A 12320-nucleotide genomic window follows, 5' to 3' on the forward strand; every position below is an offset into this window, starting at 1 on the left:
TCACGGGTGAATATTGACCCACTTGTTTTGTGTTTGTGCTTTTGGCTGTGATTAATTACACCTGTCAATCACAATCATGGCCCCACCCCCCATATCCTTAAATGCCTCTTTAGTGCAACACCAGGTACCTCACTTACTGACTATAGATCTAAATGAAGGATTCTGAAATGAGAAACAAGATGTGTTGCTCGATGTTCAAAAAGCTCCAGAACAAAAACATGCTCAAGGCTGAACTTGTAGGAAGGTGAACTTTTGTCAGTTTCTACATGCGCTATTTTTAAAACGTGTTCAACATGAAATGGGAATGTAGGTTAGGAGCAGATCTAGTGTGTATCCTGAACTTATGTGCCTTCAAAATCTCACATTTGAAGAGCGCAGCCTTTTCTTCATGCAGTCAGCGTTTTTAAGAGTCTATTGAAACTGCCGCAGCCCCAAAGAAAATATATGACTATTCTATTTAAACTTTTAAACTTTGTAATTACAAGTATGCCTTCCATTTTGAATAACCCAGATGGAGAAATCGTGGAGTGACAGACGTTATAACGACATCTGCAGTCTCAGCTTAAAATATAAGATTTATGGTTATAATGTCATACTATATTTTTAGACATTTTTGAGCTTCAGCATAGAAGGTCTTGATACAAAAAGCTGTTTGTGTTATGTACCTCCTTCTATGCATTAAGAGCAGGTCAATGGAGTGGTGAGAATTGTGCAGACTGTGAAGGTGAGGGTTAGATGTATTTACAGATGGTAGATGGAAGTGACTAAAAATATGGTGCATTAAAGCAACCAGGGCGTGAGTGTTATATCACTATCATCGTCAGTGAGAGGAGCTACTTCAGAAGAGCTGAACTTGCGTAATGTGTAAATGGGATTTTAGTTTTGTTCTAGCCTTGGATTATAGGGTCCTTACAAATGTTACTTACCAGAACTCAAATGTTGTAGTAGTTCCCTGTGAGTGGATTCAAAATCTGAAAGTGAACTAAGTAAAAACATGAGTGACATTTATACATTTCCTTAACACTTCATATAACTACACATTTACAGCTTTAATAAACGTTAAAGCAGACCTATTCTGCCAAATTAACTTTTCAGACCTTTTAACCATGTTACAATTGTTTCCTCTTCTCTTTACCCTCTCACAGTTGTATTTAAAGTGAATTATGCATGTTTGAGCATTTTCAAGACGCCATATTGCCATTTCCCATTTTTACAGCCACAGGCATACGGACATACGGTTCTCCAATTTTATTTTCTTTATCTTGTAGGATGCAGCAGTGTCACGTGGTCATTTTGGTACAAATGAAAAAAAAATCAGCTGCTCTAGTGTGATCTGCAGCTATTCATCGGAGGTGCCAGTCTTTGCTGTGATGACATTTACGGCAACGTCAGCTCCCACTCGAAGCGCAGTTTTCTAACATGGAAGTCAGTGAGCAAGTTTCTTTTATTAAGTCACTTTAAATGAATATTTAAATGCCCATTCAGGCTTAGTAACTTCTGATATTGGATTAGGTTTAGGAGTTAGAGTTTTAGTAAAGTAGTTACTAAGCCTGAACCATATGGCTTGAACCATATTTGTTCATTATGGATTAATACATGTGCTTTATTTAAGCTAACTAGGGTTCAAAGTGTGTTACATGATGTTTTGTGTAATGGCACTGAGGCTACTACTACCAAGACTACAACTATTCACAAAGGCTAGTGAGTGAAGTGAGTTGCTCAAAGACACCACGGCAGTATACTGCCTGGACCTGAGATCCTGGTTTCTAGCCTTTTTTTCCTCTAAACCATCGCAGACCCTATCACACCACCAAGCAACAAACATATTGTATCATATCAATATCATTTCCCCCTTACATCTGAAATAAATATACTCAGAAAGTAATTAAAGTCTGCAAGAATTCTTTGAAAAATAGGCTTTCGGTCCCTATTATAGTGAGAAAAATACACATGAAAATAAACCCTATTGTTACTTTGTGAGGGAAAGGCTAGAGCCAGGGACAAAAGCAGATGTAATCTCAAGTACTGGAGCATGCTCAGGCTGTGAAATGTGCTGCATAAAACTCTCACTGATCTGAAAGGACAAACAGAGCGTCCACTAGCACGGCTCTGAGGAATCACATTATAGACACGGCAATTTCCCACTTCTGTTGCATCCTACCGAGCGAGCCGTGTACTCAGTTGGGTTTGTTTCTATTGTATCGTGGTCAATCAGACACGAGAGCCTCTGTATGCACAGCTGAGCGAAGGCGGGTGAATAATAAGGAAGTATGGATTTGAATGTAAAATGTCTACATCAGAAAGCAAAAAACAAAATCCATGTGGGAATTCTAAAACAGTCCTCTACAGCTTCTGAATAAGGTTGTTTTTGCCGAAAGGAAAAAAAATAAAAATAAAATTGAGTTTTGTATTTGGTTTGTATGTTTGTAAGTGGAATAGGGCAAACACGATCAGATTTTGATCTGATTTTCTATAAAGGCCAAAGATAGGCTAATAGGATAATATAATTACAACATGTAGAATTTGAATTCTAAACACAAATGGGTTTACATGATTGTGAGATAAGGCCGACTGAAAAGCTTCAACACAAATTCACATATCTATTAGGGTTCATGAACTAGCCTATACATAAAAAACCCCAAAAAAACCCCAAATAAATATAGCAAGATTGTGTGTTTGGACCCAGTGAGCTGCTTTCTCATTATATTATTTGTGGCGATATCTTCTTAGAACAGGTGTTGTTGTAACGATTAAACCACAGTGTGAAAACCAAGCCATGTGCTGGACTTTTAAAGCAGTAATTATGATTTTGTCTGAAAATAAAACATTTTAACACCCCTTTTTTCACTCTGAGTGAGGAGCTGTGTGCATCTATAAAAAAAAAAAAACCCTCATGTGTACTTATACTTACTATCGCCCTCATTTGTTTACATGTAGGATTTTGAGACATATTTTGAAAAGTAATTGATAGTTTTCAGTTTCTAGCCAGTTTTTCCTATTGATAACATTGTACTTTGAATGAAATATCCAAAATGGAAATGCACAAATACTGAACCTGATCATTTCTATTAGTAACTAGACCCAAGATCTCGCTGTATTTCAACAAAAGTCTGCATTTTAACAGTATAAATTTAAGCTTCTCCCCTATCTGTATTGTATGGTGTCCTTTAAGTCTCTTTACAATTAAACACATTTATTACAAAAGCAGTTGATAAGATTTATTAGTCAGACTTTTCTATTGTACTCAGGGGTTTCCAAAGTTTTTCACCTCATTTAATACCCCTCTCTTACACGATCGATGTTATCCTCAGATGTTCTTGCTCGCCCACTTCTTTTCCTGTGAAACACTGTCCCTCTCGTACATTTCTTGTGCCATGTACGAACTGGCAGACGTGATGGGGGATCTCTTCCATACTTTGTTCTGTAGTTTCGTCGAGTCTGCATATCCGATTTTGTCTCAATAAACCATGACACACACTGTGCCTTCTCTTGAGGAACAGCCTTTTCTTAGGGGTTTATTCAAAAGGATGCCTCTTTAATGAACATGCCTGACATAAAAAAATGCAGTGTGATGAAAAACTTTTACAATAGAACAAATCGAATTAAAATATATTATCAATTGCCTTTGTAACTAAATTTTAAAATTGTAGAAAAACTTTATGGGCACTCTTTATATCATTGTCTTATGGTCTATTGTAATATCATCTGAAACCCAGCAATAAGAAAACAGTACAATAGAACAATACTGAAGTCCACTGACATAACAACCATACTAATCCTTTTCTAAATTAATCATGTTGTAAATAAACCATGAGCTGCAATGAATAAATAACACCATGGAACTCTTATGTAGTTAATATTCATAATGTGTCATGCATATGTTCATTATTGGACCTTCTGCAGCTCACATGTCAACTTACTAAACTTACAAAAATGTTATATCCGGTTCAAAATAGTATTATTTTTCCATCTAATTTATTGAACAGTAAGACTAGATATTGTTCAAAAATGAAGGAGTTAAGAAATACCCCATTGTTAATAAACTAAATGTTCATCATGAATTAAGCCATTTGCTCTACTAAGGCTAAATAAGGTATAAAGTGTGTTATATGTTATTCTATGTAATAACACTAAGGCTGCTGCTACCAAGACCGCCACCATCCACCAAGGTTAAGTGGGCGTAGTGAGTTGCCCAAGGACACCACAACAGTATATTGTCTGGACTCGGGATCAAACCACCTTCTGGGTTAGACGTCCTCTATGCCAGTGGATCCCAACCCTTTTTTCCTGTAAGCCATCGCAAACCATATCACGTCATCAACGAACAAAAATACCACAACGAAATATTACCAACAATATTGAGTTCAAATAATAGTGTTTACCATCTAGTTTATTGAACAGTAAGACTAGCCAGCAGTAATAATAGGAGTTGGAACCACAGCATTCCAGTTGATTTGGTATGCTGAGACTGTGTTCACATTTTTCCTGGTTTTTATATAGCATTTTTGCACGTTCGAAGCACTCAAAGCACTTTACATCAAGTACACGTAGACAACAGGGAGAGGGAGGAAGTGTCTTGCTCAAGAAGCCGATGGAAGCATTCATCTGTGGGAGCTGGAATCGCACCTCCAACCTGTGAATCAGTGGATCTGACCGTTCAACTAATGATGTTTATGTTGAGAGCGGGATTCGAACCTCCAATCTTCAGGTCAATGGACAAAAACTCTAGCAACTGAGCTTCTCCAAACCCTTGTCCAAGTTTATTCTCAATTTTAGTTCCAGTTTAGTCCAAATTCTCATGTGTTGTTATAAACCATTAATGACGGAACAGTGTGTTCTAGTCAAACTGAAAGTATTTGCATGTTGTTTTTCGTATTCTAATTTGCTTACTCCTTTTGAAAACCTGCACGTTGCCTCCTCCATTCCTCTTCTGAGCACCTGTACAGAAGATTAAATATGCATCAGAATTAGACAGGTGCTTTGACTCTACTCAAAGGCCAGAGAAAAGCCATATTTGACCTTTGGTGAGCTGAACGACCCAGACATCTTCACAAAGTCTGGTCAGTATTAAAGTGTGAAAAATAATCTTTCATCACAAATACCAAACGTCTGACCCTGCGCGCTATAGATTCAATAATTATACTGAAGATTTTTTCAAACCTTGCTTGGCCATTAATTTAGACATAATTAAATGCCAGAAAAGCATGCACGATTCATTGAGCAGTATTGAGCAGATTCATTGTGTGGCTATGGGGCAGTGTGGAGGGGAGAATCCTTTAGCTCATTTTCATGCACAGATGCACACAAGACCAAGGCTAGTTATCTAACTGTCAGCTTTAAGTTTTCTCTGGTTCCCATGATGCAAGCACAAACACAATAGCCAATAGCGTTGAACAAAATCATATCTTAAACTTTACCTTTGTGAGTTTTTAACCATGTTTTAATGCTGTTAACTCCTCAAAAACATACCTGGAGTTGTGTTTTGTTTCATTCACACATGTTTGAATAATCCTGGTTTATTAGTCTGTCTACATCTCCAAAGCTCAAAATGCTCTGTTCCACCTTATGATGTCATTTAGTAGTACCTTTTACCTTTTGTTCAGTAAAGAGTGGCAATTCCAAGGCTGAAATGGTTCTAGTGAAGGTGTGTGGAGTTTAAAAACACAGAGGAGCGCTTCATGTATTACAGCATGACATCACAAGGTGGAACAGAGTGTTTTCTGTTTGAGAGAAGAACGCAGCCTAAATATACAGTGTGTTAAACATGTGTGAATGCAACAAAACATCAGAAGATGAGCCAAACACACTGAGTTCTACCGTGCCTGATTTGGACCAATTCTCAACACGCATCCACATTTTTATTGGAATTGAAGGTTGCCACATAAACCACCTTTATCTTGTTAGGGGCAATTGAAAAAAGCAATTACCCGTTGTTGCTGCGTTGTGCCTGACAACAAGGTAACGGGCCAGACCACAATAAGAAACTGCTCACTTCATCTTGTGCTACTAAGAGGGCCATTGTGGAACATTAATAACCACATCAGCCTTTATTTCAGGGAATAGCCCCTTGCCCTAAGCAGCACTGACAGCAAACTCAGACCTAATGCACTTACAACACTTTGAAATACCTGGAAATTTATTTTGTCAAACGATTCTCTGGGTTTGTAAAGAACAGACATAACCTTGCAGTTCAAAATGTTACTAGAAAGAAATTTAAGGTATAAATACCAAAGACATCTTTCTCCTGTATTTCTTTTGTGATTTTACGTTTAGCAGCCTTTAAAGCAAATCACGTCCTAAGTGTTATTTACTTATATAGCTTCATTAGTTTTATATATAGGTTCTGTTCCGGTCCATTTGATGCTTTCAAAACACCATGACATAATCTTGTTTTTGAGCTAATATGTGGGATCTTATGTTTGCTACTTAAAATATTTCTGGTTATTGTCAGACAGTGTTACACAGCATTGGTTTACTCTCTCTATAATGCATAATGATTGAACATATGTTTTACACCAGATGCCCTTCGTAAACCTTGCATCTATGGGTTTCAGAGTGATGAAACTTTAGCAACGTTGCCATGACATATCTTTTGAATGGTGTAGAGTGCTCATGGGCTATAAACAGGAAGCTGAAACCCATAAAAATGTATCCAGATCTCTTAGTGGCCTGCATAAGTCCATAATGTAGCTAATTCATTTTCTTAGTGTCACGTGAAGACATTTTTCCAGAGTCTTGGTCCTTTGACACAAAAGCTACCAGAGCATCACGTGGGTCTGACGTGACACATTACATCTGATTCAGAAGTAACAGAGACTCTTGAGCTAATTAAAAGCATTGTGAGCCATTCTTCTGCAACCGAGCGGCTGATTAGAAACATAATTGAATCGGGAGGAACGATTTACCAGGGGAGTTGCCGGTTTTGTTAGATTGTAATCAGGTTGTTTTATGACTATATCATAATCAGGAGAAATGACCAGTAAATAACATACAGTTTGTTAATGTACTGATTGAGATGTTCCAACAAATGTCTAGCCAGTGGTGAATGAAGTACTCAACTTTGTTACTTAAGTAAAAGTACAGATACTGAAGCAAAAACGAAACAGAAAGTAAAAGTATCACATGAAATATTCGACTTAAATAAAAGTATTACCTGTTTAAAAATGTAGTTAAAGAGTAAAAAGTGTTTCGCAAAGATTTTAAAGTCTTATAAAGCTTCAAATAGTTATAGTCAAATTATTTTGATAAAGATTAGTGCTGAATTTTATTCAAAAGAAAAAAAAACAGATTAAGGCATTTTTCTAGCTGTTTTTATTTTTATATTTTTCTTTGCTCAAACTACAAACCTGTTAAAAAATAAATAAATAAATAAAAAACTCAGCCTTTTTAGCAGGTCTCAAACAATAATTAAAAATACTTTTACTTTTCAGTCCAGTTAAAAGTGCGTGTAGTGGAATATAAAGTACAGATATCTGCTCTCAGTGTAGTGAAGTCAAAGTAAAAAGTGTCCGCTTCCAGGTTTACTTAAATAAATTGCAGAAACCTAAAATTTGTACTTAAATATAGTACTTTACTACTGTTACATTTCACCACTGTGTCAGGTCTTTAACCTGGTTCTTTGCCATTGCAGTATATAAGATAGTGCCTTGTTTGAAGTATTTCATCTACGACTGTTTCTTGTTTTGACTTTTCATAATTTGTCTTTTTTTGCATAAACCTTGATACATTCTTTGTTCATAAATCTGTCTAGTGCTTTTCCTTGGCAGCACAACTCAAACTTTTCCAAAAAATCAAGTCATATACACTGTTTGAAATACGACTGCAGAGGATTTCATTTGTGAGATGGATTTCAGATATTTTCAAGAGGCTCCTCTCCACAGCTACACTTTTTATTCAGCTCTTGCATAAATTGATGTGAAATAAAAAATCTGCATCCACCTTCTCTCTCTCTCTCTCCCTCTCTCTCTCTCTCTTGCACTATCCCTTCTCAACTTTTTGGGTTGGAGAGTCCTTTTAAGATGACAGCTTTCATGTAAAAAAGGTGATAATCTTTGGCCGGTTTCCAGTGAGGAGCAGTAGGAGTGAGACATTCCTGAAAGGATATAAATACTGCATTTATCCCAAGCAGATGCATAAACAGACAATCGGATAACATGGAGCGGGACAGCTACATGGACATTTCTCAAGAGGGTCCATAGTACTAAATATTTGGCATTCCATGTATGTTTTCTGTCTGATACATCCTGTAGGAAACACTTCATCATAACATTGAGTTGTTTTCTTCTCTTCCGTGAAACTACATGATTTGTTTTTGTAAATATGGTCATGAATTTGCTTGTGATTAAAGCGACACAGTGTAAAATTCTGGAGGTTCATCTAAATAGAAAGTTAAAATACATACTTTGAAACATTGTACGGAAACACATGAGTTTTACGTCATACTGAGGAAGGATATAGCCAAAGGAACAACATTGCCATGGAGACAAGCAGGTGGAGATAAGTGACACAGACAAAAAAATAATTAGTTAATGTGTTGTAATCAGGATGTTCTAAACTTTGAGCCACAACTATCATGTTTCAGTTTCATAATTCAAAAGATGTCGCCTATAATAACAGAGCCTGCCCCACTCAAAACAGAAAACAGAGGATTTGTGAGGTCTGGCTATTTGATATTATGTCTGTGGAAGATAACATGCAAGAGGAGCAATAATAGTAAAGAGAAATAGCGTTTTGAAAAAAGGCAGTTGGACAGTAGCAATTTCACACTATGTCGCAAAATATACATGATAAACTGAAAGAAGGAATGAAGGCAATATCTGGAATGCACCAAACGACACGCGCCGTATTGTGAGGTATAAATTGAAATCAAACATCTGCCTGATATCCCATAGATGTTGCAGACACAGCGGGGCCTGGACATTGTTCTGTGGTGAGCTAGTACTGAGAGCGGAGGGGGTGAGATTATGGTCTTATGTAAGTTAACTGATAACCGAGACTGCGCTGATCCAGATTCCAGCACGAGTTTGCTCTTAAAGGTACTCTAATGCTGAAAATAATAGTTTGCAGTCAATTTTGTCCTTGAGTTGGTCATATGTCTAAGTAATTCTCAAACTTTTCACATTAAGTACATCAAAAATAGTTGGCTTTAAATAATTTAACCGGGTCTTAGTCCATTGAGGAGTCCATTCTGATCTTCTGACAGTTTATTTTAATAGAATTTTTTTTTTCAGACCAAGGTTTAGTTTGTTTTCATACCTGACAGTTTGAATTACTCACTAGTGGTCTTCATCATGGAAACAGCAAAGATGCGCACACAAGCAACAAAATACAAAGCGGAACAGCAGCAACTCAAACTGGCCATTTCTGACCATCAGAGAGAATCACGTTATGGACTGAGAGTGAACATCATTGGGACAGAACCAAATAAACAATGTAGCTGGATTAAGGAAGCAAGAAATATACAGAAACGTGCCCACGAGACTTTAAACTGGGACAAGAGGGCCTTTTACTCTCACACACCTGGGGTACTGTCCTGAAGAAGTCGTACTGCAGATGGCGCTGTCCTGCCTCCACTTGTAAGAAGACAGCACCAAAACCTGTTTAAATCAACTGAGGACACATGACCACTGAGGAAAACCACTAGTGAGCAGTTGAAACTGTCAGATATGAAAACAAACTAAACCTTTGTTTGAAAAAATTATCTATTAAAGTTTTTTATTTTTTTAATTTTTTATAGAAATAACAAGGTCTTGCCCAATTTCTGTGGACTAAATCTAGACAAAATCAGGACTAAACCAGGTCTGATGATTCAAGCAGCAAAAATTTGGTTCATAGCTAATACTGTTTCTCATGAATCAGGACCTGAACCATGTACATCATTTTAATGTTGAAAATAAATGGCCATATTTTAGCCTCAACAAATCCTTAAGTTATTTATTAGAATATCTTATACATGTATATATGCACAGTTGAATTTTTTGTCCAGTGCTGCATCCTGATTTGGTTCTCTGCTTGTTGAGGTCTGTCGAACAGATTGGATACACACCATGTGAACCAAATATGCTCTTAGTGACAGTGCATCTTTCACTACAGACATGTTCAAAGCGATTCACAGTTATTTCCAAGTGCAAGCTCCAGGTCTAGTTAAGGCTAGTTTCGCATCCATTTGCAGAGTTACAGGAACGTGAAATAGGCCTATGAGTGTTATTTGAGAGTAAGACACTTTGGTGCGTAAAATAGAAACATTTCCCACTCGTACTCACCTGCACGTTTATTCATTTAAACATTTAGATCTGTACAACACTTGATTGGTTATATTACAGATACATTTAAATGGTTTAGGAACGGGGACGTCACGGAGGATGAGCTGATGTGATACACACTCCCTGGATTATGATGTGACAAGCGCTCCAGACTTGTCTTGTGTTGTGACCTATTTTTGCTCTCACTTATTTATGTGCGTTTAGTTCTGCAGATAATTTTCTTGAAGGCTTTCCTAAAATCCCTGTTAAAAATTGTGTATATGATTGGGTTCACGGAGCTGTTGCAGTAGCCAATCCAAAAGAAGAGGTTGAAAAGTGCGCCAGGTATGTAGCAGCTGTCTCTGCAGATTGCATGCAGGCTGTAAGTGAAGAAAAAAGGGAACCAGCACAAAACAAAGACCCCCATGACCACAGCCAGGACGAAGGTGAAGCGTTTCTCCCGCATCTGGGCCACTTTGGTCTTGTTTGCAGCCGCCAGTTGCTGCCTCGCGCTGGGGTTCTTCTGTTGCTCCGGGTGCATCTGTACGGCCCGGGATGATGCCCACGACAGGCGGCAGTTCTGTGGAGGGCAGCAGTTCGCGCCCTCCACCTTTCTCCGTTTAGTGAAGCGGTTGCTGCGTGGTTTAGTATCCGACTGGGAGCAGCTCTCCTCCAGGTCAATGTCATCCAATTCCCCACGTCTCTGCTGATGACTCCCAGAGCTTTGGCTGCTTGGACTTTCAGTTTCAAAACGGTCTTTATTTGTAACGAAACATGTCTCTGACTGAGAAGGTTGTCTCTCCAGGCCGTTTTTAGCCACAAACACAGTGGAGGAGCGCTGCTTTGCCACTTTGTAGATTTTACAGTAAACCAGAATCATGATGAGCCCTGGGGCAAAGAAGGACACAAGGCACGAGGAGAGGATGTACCAGGTCTCATCATTGAGGAGGCACTCGCGCTCACCGTGTTTGGTCATGAGGAGAGGAGGGAAGGAGATGACCGCAGAAATGAGCCAAACCACCGCGATCATGGATTTGATGCGCTTTGGCGTGCGCTTCAAGTTGTAGCTGACCGCTTTTGTGACAGACCAGTACCGATCCAAACTTATGGCGCACAAGTGCACAATTGATGAGGTGCAAAACAACACATCTAGCGCCAGGTAAAATGCGCACCAGGTGCTTCCAAAGTACCAGTAGCCCATGACCTCATTGGCAAGTGAAAACGGGATGACCAGTGTAGCCACCAGGATATCAGCTGAAGCCAGAGACACTAGAAACAGGTTCTGTGGCGCGCGGAGAGCCCGGCTGGTGAGCACCGCTACAATCACCAAAACGTTGCCCACTATGGTCAGCAGGATAATTGCGGTGACCACCAGGATGATGAGCGCAGCCACCAGTTCCGTGTGCGGCAAGGAGAACTGTGCGTCAGTGCTGTTCTCTTCGCTCGACACGTTTTCACGAAGCACAGTTACTTGTGTCAAATCCATTCTGTCTTCAAAGTGTCCATGTGCGTCATTTTGGCAGTTCGTTCTCTCTTTACCCCTGTCCTCGCCAGTGGATTGCGCGCTGGATTATTGGGTTGGATTACGCATAACGTCTCCGTCTGATAAAAAGCACCCCAGGTACTGATGATTCAAAACAAGTCCATGAAAAGTTCCCATGATGTATTCCCATGAAGCCCATAATCAGAGCTCACAATCCGCTTGGTGCTGTCGGGGATGCGCACTCCCCCCGTGCGTAAAGCCACAGTAAATGTCGGTGCGGAGTGATGCGCGGAGCTGCTCTGGGCTCGTGCAGGATCGAGGTGACATCACTCCCAGGACCAGCCCCTCTCCAAACTTACAGAGAGAGAGCAGAGGGAGAAGGAGCTGTGCAGCTTTGAGGGGTCTTTGAAACAGGACTTTTTCCTAAGATTGTGTTTGGGGTTGGGATCGTTTCATCGTTCACGCGTTGCGCTCCTGTTTTGCTTTTCCAACTCTTCTGAACACGGCGCCAGGCATGCAGAAAGAGGAGTAAAGGATGTGCATTTTTATACTGAAACTGCCTGAAATGATAACACAACTCAGAACATACATTTTAG

General features: G+C 39.1%; 1 protein-coding gene across 1 annotated transcript; it reads right to left on the reverse strand.

Moving 5' to 3' along the window:
* Window positions 1-10339: 10339 nt before the first annotated feature.
* adra2db (adrenergic, alpha-2D-, receptor b) lies at window positions 10340-11988 on the reverse strand. Its single transcript, XM_033974149.2, has one exon. The coding sequence runs from the start codon at window positions 11725-11727 to the stop codon at window positions 10453-10455; it is 1275 nt and encodes a 424-aa protein (XP_033830040.1). The 5' UTR covers window positions 11728-11988; the 3' UTR covers window positions 10340-10452.
* Window positions 11989-12320: the final 332 nt, after the last annotated feature.

The sequence above is a fragment of the Periophthalmus magnuspinnatus genome, chromosome 10 (genome assembly GCF_009829125.3).
Source record: "Periophthalmus magnuspinnatus isolate fPerMag1 chromosome 10, fPerMag1.2.pri, whole genome shotgun sequence".
In the NCBI taxonomy this organism is placed as follows: domain Eukaryota; kingdom Metazoa; phylum Chordata; class Actinopteri; order Gobiiformes; family Gobiidae; genus Periophthalmus; species Periophthalmus magnuspinnatus.

Bases quoted from the DNA above. Each gene is read 5' to 3' on its own strand.
- adra2db (XM_033974149.2), bottom strand. From the start codon at position 11,727: ATGGATTTGACACAAGTAACTGTGCTTCGTGAAAACGTGTCGAGCGAA.